The sequence below is a fragment of the Benincasa hispida genome, chromosome 8 (genome assembly GCF_027475165.1).
Source record: "Benincasa hispida cultivar pf3 chromosome 8, pf3_genome.v1.1, whole genome shotgun sequence".
Taxonomy (NCBI): domain Eukaryota; kingdom Viridiplantae; phylum Streptophyta; class Magnoliopsida; order Cucurbitales; family Cucurbitaceae; genus Benincasa; species Benincasa hispida.
The window spans coordinates 8,877,556-8,898,449 of record NC_143485.1 but is presented as its reverse complement, the minus strand read 5'-3'; the positions used below and the strand labels follow the sequence as shown (position 1 = coordinate 8,898,449).

At 29.3% G+C, this 20,894-nt stretch overlaps 1 protein-coding gene across 2 annotated transcripts; it reads left to right on the top strand.

Moving 5' to 3' along the window:
- Positions 1 to 673: 673 nt before the first annotated feature.
- On the top strand, positions 674 to 19,583 carry LOC120082868 (electron transporter, putative (Protein of unknown function, DUF547)). Of its 2 annotated transcripts, none has more exons than XM_090316158.1 (9): positions 674 to 857; positions 1,425 to 1,475; positions 5,363 to 5,449; positions 9,477 to 9,902; positions 10,582 to 11,012; positions 11,507 to 11,606; positions 11,715 to 11,774; positions 18,230 to 18,316; positions 19,060 to 19,583. In XM_090316158.1, exons 1-9 carry the CDS (start codon positions 771 to 773, stop codon positions 19,468 to 19,470), a joined length of 1,740 nt encoding a protein of 579 aa, XP_090172284.1. In that variant the 5' UTR covers positions 674 to 770; the 3' UTR covers positions 19,471 to 19,583. The 2 variants fall into 2 exon arrangements, with proteins under 2 accessions (XP_090172284.1, XP_038894153.1); XM_039038225.2 differs by having other exon boundaries at positions 675 to 857; positions 5,333 to 5,449.
- The last annotated feature ends 1,311 nt before the right edge of the window (positions 19,584 to 20,894 follow it).

The window sequence follows — 20,894 nt, the reverse complement described above, 5'->3', positions numbered from 1 at the left end:
CCTACACTATACTATAAAGAAAAAAGAAAAAAAAAAGAAAAAAGAAAAAAAGAAAAAAAAGTAAAAGTTGAATAGTCAAGTTAAAGAGCAGGCTATTTAAAGTCTAGTAAGCTTAAGAAAATAAATGAGAAAGAGTAAGAAATATATGTACTTTTCTGTCTTTTCATTATGTCATATGTTGAAAATAATGAACTCCATATCTTATTAACTTAGTGATATGCTAGCTAGAATGCCTAAGGAATCATGGAAAACAAAGTTCATTATAAATTGGCTTTCTTTTACATATACTGAAAAAATCACGATATTTTGTCGATATTTCACCAAATTATCGTTAAAATAACGAAATTGATAGAGATACATAGACGTAACAACTCTTCTCTAAAAATTTCCATCGAAGAAGAAAAACCATCATTAGAAGATTTAAAGTAGACAATCAAAACCTTGAATGTAGCTTAAGTGGCTGTTAAAATATTATAGATATCATTAATATCAAAATGTCGAAAATATTGTGTCAAAAGATGAAAAGGTTAAATATTCAAATTCGTAATGAAATTTAAAAAAAAAAAAAAAAAAAAAAAAAAAAAAACTCCCACCACCACCATTTCTCCTAAAATTGACAGCTCCTCTCCATCTTGCACCAAAATAAACTCATCTCTTTCTAAATTTTCAAATAAAATGTCACCACCACCCATCAACCACACCCATTTCCCTTCACCTCCAAGCCAATCTATTTCTTCCATCTTCTTTTGTTTTTTCCTTTTATTAATCATATGATTATCTCTCATTCCACATTTGTCTTTGCTCCCTCAATGGCTCACATTGCTCCTCCTCCTCCTCCTCACTCTCCCTCCCAATTTGTAAGTTTCTCTCTAATTCTCTTCTCCTAATAAGCTTTTCTATTTCTTCAATTTCCTCCTCTTTTTTCACTTTCAAATTTTTGTTTTCCATTTCACTTAATTACCCTATTAAACTATCACATTACTTACATAATTGTATGTTTTATGACAATTTATCCCCCAAAAATCGAATTCGTATATTCATCTTAAATCGTTTTTACACACTCTTCTCTTATAAGTTTGAAATTTCACTTCGCACTTCGTATTTTATGATTTTCTATTTTTCAAAATATCTTCTTTTTTTTTTCCATGCATACATAGTTTAATGGTAAAATAAAATAAAAAGTGCCTAGTATTTTTATATCTCTTTGAAGACTTCACTTCAAAGTGTTCTTAATTAGTTAATATGATACAATCAGTATTACATTTCATTCCAACTTTTTTTTGTAGAGTTAGACTTTTTTTTTTCTTTTGAATGCATTTATGGTTTAGTAATATCAATAAATTTATTTAATTGACTCTCTTCTTTTTCTTTTTTTCTTTTTTCTTTTCTTTTTTTTTTTTTTGTGTTGATGTTTTGGAATGCAGCTGAAGAAGAAGATTAGTGGGCAAAGAAAGAAGGAGGAGCTTGAAAGAGAGGTGTGTTTGTATTTTGCTATTATTTTATTATTAATATTTTTGATAATTTATTTTTGTGAATATTGGGAAATAATAATTTTGATGGGTATAAGGTATATATTCATAAGAGAATCACTAGACATAGGCCCATAGGGGATGGGATTACTTAGTACCCTTTTTGAATTCATTCATGAGAAAGGAACAGCCAAGGGGGATGGCAACCCTCGAACACTTTTTATCACTTCTTTTTCACTTCTTTACTTGAAAATCAAACTTTTTTTTAATAATATAACACGTGCTTAAGGCGACCTCATAGAAAAGAGTACATGCTATTTACCACAAATGCATATAGAGATTTAAATCTCTAACCTAAAAAAATGATACACGTTAGTTATTTTCCTATAATAAATGGAGCGAAAGAACGAATCATTAATTTCTATGTTGATGTTACACATACACTATCCTAGTTGAACTTTGCTCATTTTGGTAAGTTCACGCTAGTTACCACTGTCATTTTGGCGAGTTCTCGGTTGTTATCAAAATATTTTTTTTTTCTTTTACATTTATATATATGTGGAATGTTTTTGCAAATTAATCTTCTACAATTTATTTGTATTATTTTGGAATTGGAATATCTATTTAGAAAGATTTGTTTTTTGTTATGTTTTTATTTACTTTTTCCAATATATTAGTTTGATATTTTAATACATTTAAATCAACCTTAAATTCGAAAGTTCGAATATCATTTGAAGGTTGACTATACAAGTTTTATGACAAGTTGAGGCATTTGACGTCTCATATAACACTTTCTTATTTTAAAAATTGTGGAAGAATAAGGTTGTATATTTATAAATATTTTATTTTATTATAGTATAATTCTCAAAGATAGTTTTTGAAATTTAAGTAATATTTAAAAAAAATAAAAGATTTTTTTAAATAGATGTCTCTCATTTTCTTTTTTTCTATTAAGCCAAACTATTAATAGACAAAATCCATTTTCATTATACTTAGATTTGGACAAATTGGGTGACATCATCTCTTGATCAATAGCCATTTACAAGGCTTTAGTAGTTGGAATAATGTTTTAATAATAGTTACCTTTGCTTCAAAGGAAGAGTTACTTCTGTTGCTGTTACCTCTTTTTGAACAAAGTAAACCAAACCATTTTTTTTATTTCTCTAAATAAAAGAACAGCACTACAAAACTTAACTTTCAATAATGGAAAATTTAGGTGGGTTACTTTATTTTCTAAAATATTTATAAGTACATCTAGCTAATACCTTTTATAGGCTAAATTGCAATTTTAGTCTTATAAAGTTCCTTGTTTTTTACCTTTAAATTTTAAAAATGATCTAATGAATCTCTTTTATAAGGTTTATTTTGTAACTATCTAAGGCTTCGTTTAGTAACCATTTGTTTTTTTTTTTTAATTAAGTCTATAGACATTACTTCCATTTAAAAATTTCTTTTTTTGTTATCTACTTTTACCAATGATTTAAAAAATCAAGCTAAATTTTAAAAACTAAAAAGTAACTTTTAAAAACTTGTTTTTACTTTTGGAATTTGGCTAAGAGTTTAATCATTGTACTTAAGAAAAATGCGAACTATTGTAAGAAATGAGGAAAAAATAAGTTTAAATTGAAAAAACGAAATAGTTACGAAACGGGCTTAAATTTTTTTAGTTTTCTAGTTTGGTTTTTGGTTCTTTTAAAAAAAATTATAGGTATATAACTTTAAGGGGCATTTAGTTCGTTGAGTTGGTTGTTATAGTTTGTATCGGAGGTACAGACTACTTTGATCTAGGTTATATTAATGTGTGTTTGAAGTGAAGACTTTTAGCAATAGACAGAGAGAATGGATAAGAAATAGTAAACATTATAATAAAGAAGAATATTTAAATAGTATTATTGTACATGATTGTAAGTTATAAATAATTGTAAATATTATTATTATATTTAAAGTCTAAGAAAAAAAGTTAGAGAGAAGGATATACTAGAGAGAGAAAAAATTAAAATAGTTATGTTTAAAAGTATATATTGGTCAGAAAAAGAGAAAATATGAGGACGTAATCAAAATAAAAGATTGAGAAATTTGTTTAAAGTGAGAATATTAGTAAGAGGGAAAAAATGTTAAAGGAAAGTTAAAGTGCTAAATGTCTATTACATAGAGAATGTTAGTTAGAGAAATAGAGAAAATTGACCAAAAATAGATATTAGAGAGAAAAGTTAAAAGGTAAGAGATTATATGTTAGATAAAGAATGTGGGTGTTTTCAAATATAGAAAAATGAACTAAAATATTTATAATTAGAATAAAATTTTTACTGTCTATTTAATAGATCGCGATAGACTACTATTTATGTCTATTTGTGTCATGATAGACCGTGATAGACTACTAACTGTGTCTATCGTAGATAAATACAGATAATTTATGATAGACGTAGATATTTTTACCGTTTTCTCATTTAAAATAATTTTCTAAAGAATATTAGTTAGAATAATAGAAAACAAATGTGGTAGGGAATGACAAATTAGATGCATAAAAGATAATTTGTAAAAAAAATATATTTTAGAGAGATAAACAGGAGAAACAATAAATTTTAGAGAGAGAAAAATTTATAGATTTAGTGAAGTTAAAAAGTAAAAGAAAAACAAAACTAATATTGTAGAGAGAGATGTTAGAAAAATTCTAGAGAGAAAATAGTTTGAAAAAAAAATATAAAAATTTTAGAAACTGAGAAGTGAGAAGATATGAAAAATTTATATCAAGAAAAACAAAATTTGAACCAGAGAATTTCTGTAAGAAGAGAAATTTTGAAAATGATGAAAAAAAAAATAGAAAGAGAAAATTAGAGATACTGAGAAAAATAAATTTGAGAGCGGAAAATAAAAGGACATATATTTTAATTTGGAAAATATTAAAATATTATAGAGAGAAAAAGAAATTGTTTTTTTTTTTTTTTGAGAGAAAAAATAAAAAAAAAAAAAAGAGAAAATTTTAGAGAATTATCTCAGAGAAAAAATAAATAAATTTTGAAAAACAAAAAAACAGAAAAGAGCCACTAAAGTTTTTAATTTTAAACGTGTCTAGAAAGTTTTATTAGAGGTCTTCATCTTTAAGATGTGAAAAGAAAAATCATGAATATATTAAACACAAAATTGAAAAATCTAGATTTATGAGATAAAAAATTATTTATACATAATAAATCCACGAAAAATTATTTATATATAATAAATCTACGAGAAATTATTTATACATAATAAATCCACGAGCTTATGTAGATTAAAGATTAATTTCATCCAAAAAGTAAAAATTTGAAGACGATCTTTAAAAATTAAAAGGATCGACAAAGATACAAAAATTTGAAAGTTTACAAATTATTAAACATTTTTTTTTATATTTAGAAACTTTATTAAATATAACATTCAATTGAAAATTTTAGTAACTAAACATTTTATGTGTTTTATAGTAATAATAATTAGAAAATGCGTCATCTTTCTTTCTTTTCTTTTCTTTTTTTTTTTTAAAAAAAAAGATACAAATTCAATGAATCAATTTTTTTTAATACAATAAAGTAGAAGAATTCAGACAAATATCTTGGTTGTTATAACATGTTATACATCGATTGAATTATTCTAAATTTGACAATAAATTCATATTTGGAATTTTGATAATAATAATCAATATGTTTCTATTGATTAATATGATTAATTATAACTATATAACTAATTAATTAAGATATTGATTGATTGTAATTATAACGATCACTAATTGACATATTTAACATTTTGTTATTATTTAAGATTTAAATTTCATTTAAAATATGTATTAGAAAATATCATTTTCAATATTTAAAATTGAAGATGAATTATCATTATAGGTGTTGATGCTTCAAAAATTATTAAATCAGGAAGAAAAGGTGCATGAGATTTTAGAAGGTGTTAATAAACAGCAAAATGGTTCAGCACTTGGCATGTCAAATTTGCTTCCTCCCAAGGTATGTATATTCCAAATTTATTTAAAATTCGAAATTCTAAATTATGTAGTGTCTATGTATTACGAAATCGATAAATAAAGATAAACAGAAATCGTTCAGACATTTAGGTAGTTTACTAATAATATGTTCATTACATCATCTATGAATAAAGAGAGAGCAATCTATTATTAGATGGAAAATATCAAGTTAGAAATAATTAGAGTTAGAGAATTCTTATAGTGAACTTCTCTAAACTCTAAAACTAAAATCGAAATAACATAATTATGAATACAATGTGTTAACTACGTTTAAGTCAGTAAGATCCCGTGTTTGGTCATTCGAAGCACCAGATAACAAATTTAAGGCATTTCATACAAAACTTGATGCATCAATGATCGTAAGAAATTTGAGAAAGGGTAACTTGAATTATAGAATTTTATAATTCAACTTAGGGATGTTCAAAATGACCCGAGAACTCGAACAACCAAGATTATTCAATCCAAACTATAAGGGTTAGGTTGGATTGAATTATTTATTTATTTATTTATTTTTTGGTTGGATTGGGTCGGGTCTAAGGTTAAATAAAAAAAATGGATTAACCCAACCCAACTTGAATTATATATATTAATAAAAAAAAAATTTCTTTTAGAATTGAAGAATTTGAATTCTTTATATTTTTAGGATGTTTGTTTTTGTATAAAATTTGTAATAAATATTATAGATATTTGGTGAGTAAGAATTTAGTTTTATGATATTTAGTTATTAAATATGTATGGTAGATAAATTTAAATATTTTAAATTAAGAAAAAAATGATAATATTTTAAATATTAATAAAAAAAAATGAAAAAATATACTCTAAATTAGTTGTATGAACTAAATTTAAGATTTATTAAAAGTTAAAAACTAAAATTTAAAAATTTAAAATATAGAAAATAAAATTGAACAAATTTGAAAGAATATGGACAAAAATGATATTTAAAAAAAAAACAATAATTGTAGTGAAAATTATCTTATACAGAAATTTGTGATGTCAGATGATAATTAATGTGGGGTTTTCTGAGACTTCTGACATGCTTTTTCTTTGTTGGTAATTTGAAATTAAATGTGCATTAATGATTTAAAATTTTGAAAAAAACAAAACTTGATAGTTGATGGGACATGTTTCATAGTTCACTTTACAACTTCTGTTTTGTCTCCCTCTCTAAGGACCTTTAAGTTATGATGTGATGCTAACTTACTTTTCTGCCCTAAATTCATATCCATTGCATTTCTTATTTTCTTTTTTGCCCTTCTAAACTAATTTACATTCAAATATTTTTTTTGGGCATATTTGGTGTTTTTTCTATTTTAAATCATTCGATTTTAATATACGCACTTCTAATCAACCTTAAGACTAATGTCAAAACGAATGTAACACAATTTATATACGAATGTATTAGCGATGAAAATGGTTCGAATTTTTCTATCTTTATTATACTAAAAGAAGTTTTAAAATTAGTCTCTCGAATATTTTGCATCTGACATTGATTTTGGGAAAAGATAAAAGCCTTTTTAAAAGAATTTTATAGCTATCAAATTTGCTAAAACAGACTGTGGTCAAATCTACTCTAATCACTGTTAAAACACACATTCATTTTCCATATTTTTTAGATTCAATTTTTTTTTTTTACCTTTTAGATTTTGCACAATTAAATTTCATTTTTGCAATAAATTTTCAATTTTCAATTTTATTCTCCAAAACTAAGATTTATTTGATGTATCTAGTATCTTTCTACATATAATCCAAAAATCATCTCGTATTTTTATAGGTTGGATGCAATTATATTTTTTTAAAACATCATACCATATTCAATTTTTTTTTAAGAGAATAAAACTTTTTTCCCTTTATACTTATCAATTAATCTAGAAAAAAAAAACAAAATATAAAATTTTAAAATATTATTTACAAATTATAAATTATAAAGAAAAATCCAAACTTTAATAGAAGGTTTGAAATCCAAACTTTAATAAAAGGTTTGTTTTAGGGCAATTATTTCAAATGGTAAAACTGTTGAAAATATTTACAAAATATATTAAATTTTTAGAATTATCAATGATAGACGCCGATAGACAGTGCTATCAGTGTCTATCAGTAATCATTGATAGTTTTAAAATTTTGTTATATTTTATAAATATTTTGTTATATTTTTTATATTTAAAAATGGCTCTTGATTTTAGTTGTTATATATCTAAAATACAACAATTTAGTAATCATTTATCAAACATTGTAGCTAATTTGTCCTAGTCTAAACTGAAATTTACCAAACACTAATTTATTTCATATTATAGCTAATTTTTATAAAAGCATAGTTGTAAAAAATTATTTAATAAATCGAAACTAAACCTTAGTCTATGAGTATCCCTTCTTTATATAGTAAAAATAGATTTACAAGATTGTTTTTGTTGCATTAACATGATTATTATTATTTGACCAAAAATTAACTTTGAAGGTCCATTTGGACTCCTAATTTGAAGTTGATGGAGTGGACTATTATAGTTCACTTCATGTTTAGGGGTCCAAATATAATAATGGTGTTTACAAGTACTTAGAACCTACAATTAACTATAGTAATACTATTTGAAATCCCTTTTTGTTTATTATTTTCTACCTTAACTAAAATAATCTATATCCCAAACACAGATTATTATATTTCAAAATAAAACAGTCTACACCTCAAATCTATTATAACTCACAAACTATAATAATCATAAATTATAATAACCAACTCAATGTCTCAAATGCTTTATCAAGAACTAAATTTAAGATGTACTGAAAGTATAACTATAACAACTAAAATCGGATAATATTAAAATTATAAGAGACAAAATGGTATTTAAATCATAAATTTATAACCTTTAACAAAAGAAAAGGATGGTTCTAAATTTATGCAAAACCAAGGGGGTGAAAAAAGAAGAATGAGGTTATTATTATTATTATTATTATTATTATTATTATTATTATTAATTGAGTTTAAAGAAAAAGATGTTGAAGCATGTTTGAATTTAGAAAATAAGTTTTGGTTGTTTTCTTGGACCAACATTTTTTATTGGGTAGTTGTTGAGAACTAATGAATAGATATATATTAAAGAGAGATGGTTGGATTATCTTATAGAAAGTAGAGTTAGGGGATAAACTTGAGGCTTTATGATTGTTGGGATATCCTATGTTGAGTATGGAAGGGATTAGATGTTATCATTAGTGTGAGAGAAAGCCTAGAAGATCATTTGTTACTCTTAAAAACATGAATGATTATTCAATATTTATATAACTTAAAAGAAAAACATGTATAGTTGAATTAGTTAAGATATATACCATCAATTAAAATGTCTAATATTTGAATCCTCATCTTTTCACATGTTAATTTTTTTTATATATCGTACGTAAGTTTCTAGTTCTCAACAACGAAATAAAAAATACTAAAATGACACTATTCACACATGAATGAAATAATAAGTATGTAATACGGGCAATAAATGCCAAATATTTAGATTTAGATTCTGTTATGATCTTACTTTTTGGAGTATTTGATCCACCAACTTGAGTTGAGTTTGTTAAAATAATCAACTTACCGTTTGGTCCACATACTTCAAAACTCTGTTAAATAACTCTACTGTACGAACTTCAATATTGTTTACTATTGAAGTCTGCATATTTATTGTAATGCTCGAGTTCAGGAAGAGTACATGAATAAACTAAACTAATATACCAACGAGGCACACCTTCTAGTAAATCTAGTTAAGTATGATTAAAAATAAATAACTTATTTTTAGTTATATATATATATGGGTTGTTATAAAATATAATAAAATGAATCAAGATATATTTTATAAATAAAGCAAAATATCAGTGATAGACTATCATCTACTACTACTAATATTATTATTATTATATTTATATCTATCAGTGATAGACTTGTGACATTTTTTACTATATTTAATTAGAAAATATTTTCACCCGTTATAAAGAAAAAAAAAAGTTGAAGGACTAAATAAAAGACTACAATACAGGTAAAGGAAGTGTTGGCAGAACTAGCAATGGTGGAAAGTGAAATAGCAAGGCTTGAGATTCAAATAACTCAACTCCAAAAGGACTTGAAAACTGAGCAACAACATACCACAACAAAGTCCAAGCAATGGAGCTGTGAGCAACCTCAAACCAATAACAATAATAAACCACCAATGGGTTGGAACCCAATTAGCAGAGCAACTTTTGACACTAAGGCTCTTCACTTCATTAGCAAAGCCATCAAGGGAGACTATGCTCTCAATCATTTCAAATTGGATAATGCAAAAAATAGTGAATCAGGTCCTACAGATACCAAAGACAATCATCATCTTCTTCCTGAGGTTAAACTCCATGAAAGAGTTTCTAGAAAGAGTGGCCTTCTCGTCGCCTCGTCTCCATTGCGAGACCCCCGACATCCTTCTCCAAAGGTACTACGCAGTATTTCGTCGTTTCATTTGATTCCGTCTTTCAAGTTTGCATATAACTCATTTTCCTTCTTTTGGTTCTTCCATCTATCATTTGCTCGTTTGTATCAAACATTTACTTTATTTTCTAATTCTATGTCAATAGATTGTATTATTATAGTTATGACTTTTGAAAAATAGGTATGTTTGGTTATGAGTTTTCAAAACACATATTTTTAGTCCTTAAGCTTTTTAGAATACGTGGATCTACTCCTTAATTTTCAAAGTATATTTTTTTAGTCCTGAATTTTTGAGAATACATTTAAAAAGTCCCTAAAATATTTTATCGATTATCCTAAATAATTATATTACAATTTGAATTAGGAAAACAAGTTTAAAATGTAATTTAAGATATGACTGTTTAAAATTATTTTTCTAAATTTCAAAGTCTACTACAAGGGTCTAATTTTAAATTTATTTTTAAAAATTCGAGTACTAAAAAGATGTGTAATTTGAAAACATAAGGTCCAAAATGCAATATTCTTTAAAAAGAAAAAAAAGAAAAAAGAATGATGATTAAAAAGTTACATTTTGAAAATTTAGTATTTAAACACACATATTTTTCCAAACTCGAGAATTAAAAATATCAATTTTCCCTTAATCAATCTTTTTATATATATTGAAGTGTGCTTTTCTATGTTAGCAACGAGAGCGAAGTTCATTGGACATGCCACCACCAAAATCTATGCCAATGCCAATTCAAGCAGAAGAAAACATCCAAAATTGGCATCCTAACAAGCTATCAGAGAGTATCATGAAGTGCTTGAACTTCGTATATGTGAGACTGCTGAGAGCCTCAAGAACAATGGAGCTAGAGAAGTCAGGTCCCATTTCAAGATCTTTGCATTACTCTTCCTTGAGCTCGAGAAGCTTCCGAGTCGAGAACGGTTTAAACTCGAGCCTTTCAGTACACAAAGAACTGAGGCAACAAGATCCTTACGGCATCTTTGAAAACGAAGAATCGATACCGAGGGATATTGGCCCTTACAAGAACTTGGTCATATTCACTTCAACTTCCATGGATCCCAAATCTATATCCAGTGCCACTTTCATCCCTCTCATAAGGAAGCTAAGGTATTTCTAACTCACATCTTTAAGCTTCATGAATCTAATTAATATCCGAGGAGTTTTATGTACAAATGACCTAAATCTGAATGTGCTAACATTGAATGACTCGGATTCTAGAAACAATGAAAATTAACTTTATGCTTAATTACGGTCCAAAGCAACAGGCTTACTCACGGTCACAATTTCTCGCACTTCACCAATGCTTCAGATCCTTGACTAAGGTTGCAGGGACTTGAATACAGGACATTTTAAACCAATCTACTTTGATACCATCTTAAATCACTAATCAACCCAAAAGCTTAAGCTAGTGGGTAAAGATGAATTTAACTATATCATCTAACACTATAATATTTTGAAATCTAAGGACTAAATGAAAATCAAACTCAAAACTTAAAAACTGAAATGTAAACATTTTTTGAATTTAGGGATAAGAATTTCCCTTTTTTTTCCTCTCTTTTTTGGCCTGATTTTTGCCTTTGTGGTCTCTTTGGTGAATGCAGGGTCTTGATGAGCAATCTGCAAAAAGTGGATTTACGGCCATTGAGTTACCAACAAAAACTTGCATTTTGGATCAACATGTACAATGCTTGTATCATGAATGTAAATTTTTGTGCATAAAAAAACCATCTTCTTTGACCATTTTCTTTCTTTTCATTTCAACTTCAATAACTTTTTAAGGCTTTGCTAACAAATTGTTTTTCTTTTCAGGGATTTCTCCAATATGGAGTGCCTTCTTCTCCAGAAAAACTAGCCACTTTGATGAATAAGGCAAGTATAAACCTTATCAATCATATTTGGGGGTTTTCTTTCTTTATGTTCTTCCTTTTTCTATGTGTACATTGTCATTTTCAATCTAAATGCTCCTAATCTTAGTTTCTATAGTCTTTTGGAGATTGCATTTGAGGTAAGGAGTGGAGTTGTTTTGGAAAGAAATTTTGGAGGTAATTGGAGGAAATTTGAAGAGATAATTGAGAAAGAGGCTACTTGTGTTATTGAGCACTTTTGATTTTTTGGCTTGATACAAATGTTAAGACATCCCTCTTATTTTATACTAGTTGGCTTCCCTAAATCTATGGCTAGGATTTTGCCAATACATTCATGATCTAATGGTTACAAATGTTCATCTAGACTATTCTCTACAATTACTTATTTTTCTCATACTTTCTAGAGAATCCTACAAAATGCTCTAATATTTCCTACATGCAATTTCTCTATAATATTCTAATGTTTGATATTTCTAGAGCTTGGGCTTTTGTTTGGCCTAGGCCCAATTACTTTTAACCCAAAATCAAGTTTATATTTCAACACCCCCCTCTTAAACTTGATTTTGTTACTCCCAGCAAATCTCTTAATCTTGTGAAGTCTTCTTTTTTAAGAGGCTTAGTGAAGATGTCAGCTACCTGATCATTAGACTTCACATACTCTAATTGTACATTCTTTCTTTCGATGCACTCTCTAATATAGTGCTAACGTGTATCAATATGCTTACTCCGATTGTGGAAGACTAGATTCTTGGCCAAGATAATTGCTGATTTGTTGTCTACGAAAATTTTGGTTGGCTTCTCTTGTGGTAGTCTCAATTCCTATAATAGATTTCTCAGCCAAATTGCATGACAAACACATTAGCAGCCACATATTCTGCTTCACATGTTGAGAGTGTAACAATCCGTTGCTTCCTTGGCATCCACGTGAAGGCAGTGTCTCTCATGTAGAACACAAAACCAGTCGTACTCTTACGGTCATCCACATCTCTATCCCAATCGCTATCATTGTATCCCAAGAGCTTATAATTATTAGAAACATAATAGGCCATAGTTTATCGTACTTTTTATGTATCGAAGAATTCTCTTTGCTGCCTTTAAGTGTGTGGTTGTTTGTTTCTCCATAAACTGAAAGATAACTCCAACTGCATAGAGAATGTCAGGCCTTGTGTATGTTAAATATCGAAAACTTCCGGCTAAGCTTTTAAAAAGTGTTGGATTAACTCTTTCTCCTTCCTCGCAACGTGATAGTTGGATTCCACATTTTATAGGTGTATTGACTAAATTAGAATCATCCATCTTGAACTTCTTGATCACTTCCTTAGTATAGCCTTCCTGTGTGATAAAGATGCCTTTATCTTCTTGCTTTACTTTAATGCCAAGGTAGTAAGACATGGGCTCAATGTTAGTCATCTCAAACTCGTTTGTCATTTCTTCTTTAAACTCATTGAACATGCTTGGATTGATACCTGTAAAGATCAAGTCATCTACATATAAGTACATAATCAATATTTGGACTTTGATGTAAAGTCTGTGCTTACATGGACACTTGGTGAAATTTATTTGGTGTCTATTCGAGCATTCCATGCTCTTGGAGCTTGCTTTAGTCCATAAATTGTCTTTTTCAACTTTAAAACTTTCTCTTCTTTTCCCTCAACTTTATAACCTTGAGGTTGCTCAATGTAGACTTCTTCCTCTAGTACTCCATTGAGGAAGGCAGATTTCACATCCATTTGATGGATTTTCTAATTATTTTGAGCTGCTAATGAAATTATTAATCTAACAGTTTTGAGTCGAGCAACAGGAGCAAATACCTCATCATAGTCGATGCCGGCTCTTTGGCTGTAACCTTTCGCCACTAGTCTTGCCTTGTATCTTTCAACTTCTCTTCTTGCATTCTTCTTGGCTTTGTAAACCCATTTCACACCAATTGTCTTGTGACTTTTTGGAAGTGAAACTAGCTTCTATGTGTTGTTCTTCTTGATTGCATTAATCTCTTCTTCCATAGTGTTTTTCCAATTTGGATTCTCCATAGTTTCTTAAAAGTTCATGGGCTCACAATCAGCAAAAAGACAAAACAAAAGAAGACTATCTTGATTTTCAGTTACCTCATAAATTTCTTGTAAGCTTCTGAAGTGTTGAACACTTGAGCTTGAGCTTCCGTCTTCTTGAAAACTTGAAGTTGGCGAAGCTGGTGGCGTAAAAATTCCTCTCTTGTTTGCGTTGTACTTATTTGCTCCATGTCATTTTCTTCGAAGTAGGGCAAGAAGTTGTAGTCTTCATCTAGTCTTACCCAATCCCATTCTCCTTCTTTATTGAATACTACATCTCGACTTATGATTGTCTTTCTTGTATCTGGATTGTAGATTTTATAGCCTTTGGTATTTGGGTCATAACCGATGAAGATGTATTTCTTACTTTTGTCATCCAACTTGCTTCTCTTTTCATCTGCTATATGCACATGAGCAATGCTTCCAAAGACTTTGAGATGGGAAATCTCAGGTTTCCTTCCACTCCATGCTTCTTGTGGCATTTTTCTAGATACACTTCTTATTAGAGGTCGCTTAGATAAGTAGACTACATATGCTATTGCTTCTACCCAAAAATCCTTTGGCAGTTTTTTGCTTTTAAGTATCCTTCATGCCATGTTCAAAATTGTTTTGTTCTTTCTTTCTGCCACTTCATTTTGTTGAGGGGATCTCGACACGGTCAAGGGTAAAAAAATTCCATGATCGTCACAATATTTTTAGAATTCATTTTATGTGAATTCTCCTCCATGATCAAATCTTATGGTCTTGATCACTAGACCATTTTCTTTCTCAACAAGGGATTTAAAATTCTTGAAGTTCTCAAACACCTCTGATTTATGCCTTAAGAAATATATCCATATTTTTCTCAAAAAATCATCAATAAAGAGAAGAAAATAGTTACTCTTACCAAGTGAGCTTGGCTTGATCGGTCCACACACATCTATATGTATGAGTTCCAAAGGCCTTTGAGCTCTTGAGTTTGATTCCTTTGGGAAGCTTTTCTTGAACTGCTTACCAAGTAGACATCCTTTGCACACTTGATCAGAGTGGTTTATGGAAGGCAGCCCTCTCACCATGCTCTTTTTGGAGAGTGACTGTAGTCCCCAAAATTGAGATGCCCATATCGAATATGCCAAAACCAAGATGCATCTTTGTAACAGATCTTGAGGCATTTTGTGACGTCATTTTGAATGTTAAGTATAAACGTTCTATTTTTTATCATTAACACCTTAGCAATCAAATTACTTGCATTATCTCTTATAGAAAGGTTATTGTCTTTTAATTGAATGTCATATCCTTTTTCTAAGAGTTGGTCTAGGCTCAAGATATTACTCTTCATATTTGGCACGTAATAAACATTTGAAATAAATTGGTGACCACCATTCTTCAATCGGATGAGAATGTTACCTCTTCCTTTTACTTCTACCTTAGATTCATCTCTAAATGCTATATTGCCACTCACTGATTCATCAAGTTCCACAAACATGCTTCTTTCTTCACACATATGGTTGCTTGCCCCAATGTCCAGGTACCATGCATTATTTTTGCTCCATTCATCATTTGTGCAAGCCATTAATAAAGTGCCAAATTCTTGACTTTTTTCTTCAATGTAGTTCACTTTCTGTTCAACTTTATTGTTTTTGGAAGCTCTACATTCAGATGCATAAATGACCAAAATTTTGACAATTATAGCACTTAATGTTTGATTTATCGTACCTTGATCTTGAGTTGCCTTGTCCACGACCTCTTTTTGAGTTTCTTGATCCTCTTTGGGATTTATTGTTGCTATCTTCATAAGGCCTCCAACCACGTTCTTGTCCTTATCCATGACCTCTTCCTCGTCCTCGATGCCCACCATGTTCTTGTCCTTGTTTTCTTCTATTATTCGAACCAATTGCTCCACTAGTCGAATCAACTTGCAACTTGAGCAATTGATCGATGATTCCTTCCTTCTTCTTTTTCTTTTCTTCATATGCTTGTAACGAACCCATGAGTTGCTCAATGGTCATGACCTCCAAATCTTTTATTTCTTCGATTATGGTGAAAATATGTTCAAACTTTGGATCTAATGATCTTAGTATTTTCTCCATGATTTTAACATCATCAATCTTTTCACCATTTCTTTTAAGTTGATTGGTGATAAATAAGACTCTAGAAAAATAGTCTGAGATGGGTTCCCCTTCTTTCATATGCAAAGTTTCAAACTCAGCTCTTAAAGTTTGAAGACATACCTTTTGAACTCGATCCGCTCCCTTGTATGATATTTGAAGCTTCTCTCATGCTTCTTTCACCATCTTTGCTTCCAAAATCTTCTCAAAAGCATCATCATCTAATCCTTGATAGATTAGATAGAGAACCTTCTTGTCTCTCTTTATTAAGTCTCTCAAAATACCCCTTTGTGCTTGAGAAAGACCACCATCATTCTCTGATTCGATGTATCGTTTCTGTACTATATCCCACACATCTTGTGAGCCAAGGAGAGCCTTCATCTTGATACTCCAATAATCATAGTTGCTCTTGTTGAGCATATGAACTTAAAATGGAACCATGTTATTGCTTGCCATCTTTTTTAAAAGAGTTTTTAGGCTCTGATACCACTTTGTTGGAAAGAAATTTTGGAGGTTGGAGGAAATTTGAAAAGAGAATTGAGAAAGAGCCTACTTGTGTTATTGAGCACTTCTAATTTTTTGGCTTGATACAAATGTTAAGACATACCTCGTATTTATACTAGTTGGCTACCATAAATCTAAGGCTGGGATTTCGCCAACACATTCATGATCTAATGGTTACAAATGTTTATCTAGACTATTCTCTACAATTACTTATTTTTCTCATACTGTCTAGAGAATCCTACAAAATGCTCTAATATTTCCTACATGTAATTTCTCTATAATATTCTAATGTTTGATATTTCTAGAACTTGGGCTTTTGTTTGGCCTAGGCCCAATTACTTTTAACCCAAAATCAAGTTTACATTTCAACCGTTGTGATTCAAATGAGTTGTGAACTCGCATGACCCACAATCAGAAGTTAATAAAACATAAATGGATGGATTTTAGTTGTGGGGTCCACCAACGCCTTGGATCAAACTACAAGTTAAGTTCACAATTCCAACTCTTTGGCCAAAAAGTGATTTTACCAAGTCAAGTCATTCTTTTTTGCACCATGTGTCCAACGAACTATAGTTTAGTTATACCATTTTTGGACAAATTATTCAATGATATGCCACAATGTAGCTATCTCATAATAAGTGTTGTTCGTAGATTCAAAAATCTGCACACTCCTAATTACTATTAGATATAAATTCAAACTAATTCTTCTTTTTGTGATCCAAAGTGAAAAAATATCTGCCGCATTATGTCTGCCTCGCCAATTAATGTCTCCCATTTTTGGCAAGTAATTAAATCATAAAAATGAATGTTGAAATGTTTTTGTTAAACTACCCTATTGTATTCAATTTTTTTTTTTTTTTTTTTATAATATGTAGGAGAAGAGAATCAAACCTCTGATTTTAAGATTATAATACAAGCATTATACCAATTAAACTATGTTCATTTTGACTTATATTCAAAAACTTAATTTCATAAGATTAAATATATTTTTGTAATACACCAAAACGAGCATAGTTCAATTAGAATACAGATGTGTTAGTAATCAAATGCTTGAACGTAGTGTAGTTTGAAATTTACTTGTCATAATTCTTAAATAATATTGGTATTGTGCTATGTTCGATGTAAACTAGCTAGCATAGTTAATAATTAATAGATCAATATCTATTTAAAATTGAAAGCTTCGATTTCTTTTTAAATATATGTATAAATGCACCATTACACATTTTTAATTTTTTTACAAAGTTTAAGAATATAAACACTATCTTGAAAGCTTAGATCCTATTTGATAACTATTTTGTTTATAGTTTTTTAAATTTATACTTATTTTTTCTCAATTTTCTTATCATAGTTTTCATTTTTTTTTTTTTTTGAATTTTTAGTCAAATCTAAAAAAAAACCAATTTTTAAAAACTACTTTTTTTTAGTTTTCAAATTTTGATTTAAATTGATTTGACTTTTAAAAATATTGATAGAAAGTTGACATGAGATAAACATTTACACGTGAAATAAACATTACATGCGAAATAGAGTAGAAGCTTACCAACCAGACTTTAGAGGCCAACTTTTTATTTTAACCCACCTAATTAGAAGATTTTGTTTTGTTTTTTCTTAAAAAAAGGTTTTTCTTTTCTTTTCTTTTTTTAAATCTAACATGTGGTGATTCAAATTTACATCTAACCTTTTTATTGAGAATATATGTTTTAGTATATTATAATTACACTTATAACTATTATACTCTAGAATAAAAACCTCAATTTATAGCTAATTATAATTATAACATGTTTGAATGTCATTTTTTTTTTCTCTTTTTTGGGATTCAGGCAATGGTTAACATCGGAGGCAACACCATAAATGCACAAGCCATAGAGCATTACATTTTAAGGAAAGCAATGTCTAGTAACAAAGAGGTAATTGATCGGATCCCAAAAATATTCTAAACATAGTTTACTAAATAATACATCAATTGGTATTTCGAATTCCATAATCACGATTTTCATATTGACACTACAAAAATCCAAAAAAAAAAAAAAAAAAATCTTCTCTATCGTAAATATTAGACAAGATCTAAATTTACTCCTATGAAACTACCAATTTACCTCTTTCTTTCTAAAAAAATTCATCTCTATATTACTTAGGGATCCTTAAACTTTGTACCTTTTAAAATATCTCAGACATTTTAAAAGTTTCAAAATTATCTTAAACTTCTAAAAAGAGTTAAAAAATACTCTTATTGTTAGATTTGGATGAAAATCATTGGTAGTTTGGTTCAAAAAATATCCTTAAATTTTAAAAAATAAAATAAAAATACCCTTACTGTTAGCATATTAACAAAAATCGATAATTCCTCGTTGCAAAAATAGTTCTAAAATTTAAACATACTCCTAACATTAGTATAATTATCAATTTGTTTGAAGTTTTCTTGAATTCAATAAGAATTAATTTTAAAGCAAATTATATAGATATCTTGTTTTTTCTCATATACATACTCTCCTTTTTTAGTTGTCTGATTCTTACATCAATTTTCTCTGCAACCATGATAAAAATCAAAACTTTTAGCTAAAAAATAAAATCTCATAAGATTCCAAAATTAAAATTTTCCCACCTGTGTATATATTACACTCAACTATTTTTTAATTCATTTAACATTTAGGACGACAACAAAGAAGCCGTCGTCCGGAAGCTGTACGGCCTAGAATCATCAGAACCGAACGTCACATTCGCCTTATGTTGTGGGACTCGGTCATCGCCGGCGGTAAGAATATACAGTGGCGAGGCGGTGGCGGCGGAGCTTGAGAGATCGAAGCTCGAGTATCTGCAGGCATCGGTGGTGGTCACCAACTCCAGAAGGGTGGCAGTGCCGGAGCTTCTGGTTCGAAGCTTGCCGGAATTTGCAGCGGCGGCAGACATGAAGGCGGTGGTGGAGTGGGTGTGCCACCAGCTGCCGACATCGGGGAGTCTGAGGAAATCAATGGTGGAATGCTTTCGAGCACATCCCAAAACGCAGCCCACCATCGATACATTGCCTTATGACTTCGAGTTTCAGTATCTTTTGCCTTTGTAAATCCAATTCTTTAAATTTGAGGAATAATCATTATTATTTTTTAATAAATTTTGATGGTTTTGATTTTTGAATTGGATAATTCAGAATGACAATTTATGGTTTTGTTCTTGAAATTCAACTTGCAACACATATTAGTTAGTTCTAAATTTGTCTCGATAGCTTATCAACGATTTAGTCACTAATGGGGAAAATCATATTTATTTTCATGCTTATACCTTTCTATCATAACGGAAGAACCATATATACACTTCTTAAACTAAATCTCTATACAAAAAAGCATTATTTTTACGTCTGTCAAAAACAATAAAATTTCAAATATCTCTACTATGGTATGATATTGCCTAGGCATAAATTTTTTGTTCCATCCGAAAAGACCTAATATCATTGGAGATAGTTGTTATCTCTTATAAACTCAAGACCATCATCTTATTTAACCGACGTGGGACTTTGATCGCATTCCCACCCAACAGTCCTCTCCTCAAACAAAGGATCACTGAATCTTCCTTCACATAATCTTTTGATCTCCGTGCTAACTTAACCACCGAGCAGTCATCCATTCAAATTACACTTGAGCATACTACCCATTTGAAGGCTCAACCACGAACAGATGCTTTTGTCATAACTATATTTTCCAAGACTCCCACTTCTTTTGAAATTCCATATATCTCTACGATGGTATGATATTGTCCACTATGACATAAACCATTATGGCTTTGCTTTTGATTTCGCCCCAAAGGACCTCATACTATACCATTAGAGATAATTATCATTCTTTATAAACCCATGGTCATCCTCTTAATTAACCAATGTGAGATTTTGATGCATTCCCACCCAACAACATCGAGTTAAATTAAAGGCCAATGTTTAGAAACTGGAACTTCGAGAAATGTGAAAATAGATTAATCTAATATAGAATAACACAAGGTCACACAAAATATTGTAACAATATGAATAACAAGTGTGCACAGAATAAACAACAAGCAAAGATACATAGATTAGTAACTCAGTTCAGTGCAATATCACTTACGTCTATAGGGCAATATGCCCAAGGAAAGAAACTTCACTAGTATAGAGTTAAGTGATTACAATGAAATACTTACTGCTGGAATAAACACTATATCTTTTGGATCAATTATCAACTCTCATGTGAATGGAATAGGATATTATTCAACTTGAAACAATAATAATTATCAAGCAAGAGACACAAGCAATTTTAACGTGGAAAAATCTCCTCAATGCAAGGAGTAAAAAACCACGGACTGAAGTCAAAATCTTCACTTTAATTAAATAATGGGTCACAACAAGTTCTCCATAGTCACAACTAGATGTATACTGTAACAACCTGACTCCTTAAGACTCAAGCTAGGCTGTTATTATAAACATGCATGCATGAAATTCAAAACATCTTTTCATGGCTTAGTAAA

What these genes read in the sequence shown, in the direction of transcription:
- LOC120082868 (XM_039038225.2), top strand. Translation starts at nt 771, where the DNA reads ATGATTATCTCTCATTCCACATTTGTCTTTGCTCCCTCAATGGCTCAC. An exon ending in CAAATTTGCTTCCTCCCAAG is followed by an intron (nt 5,450 to 9,476) that starts GTATGTATATTC and finishes ACTACAATACAG; the next exon opens with GTAAAGGAAGTGTTGGCAGA. An exon ending in CAATGTCTAGTAACAAAGAG is followed by an intron (nt 18,317 to 19,059) that starts GTAATTGATCGG and finishes TTTAACATTTAG; the next exon opens with GACGACAACAAAGAAGCCGT.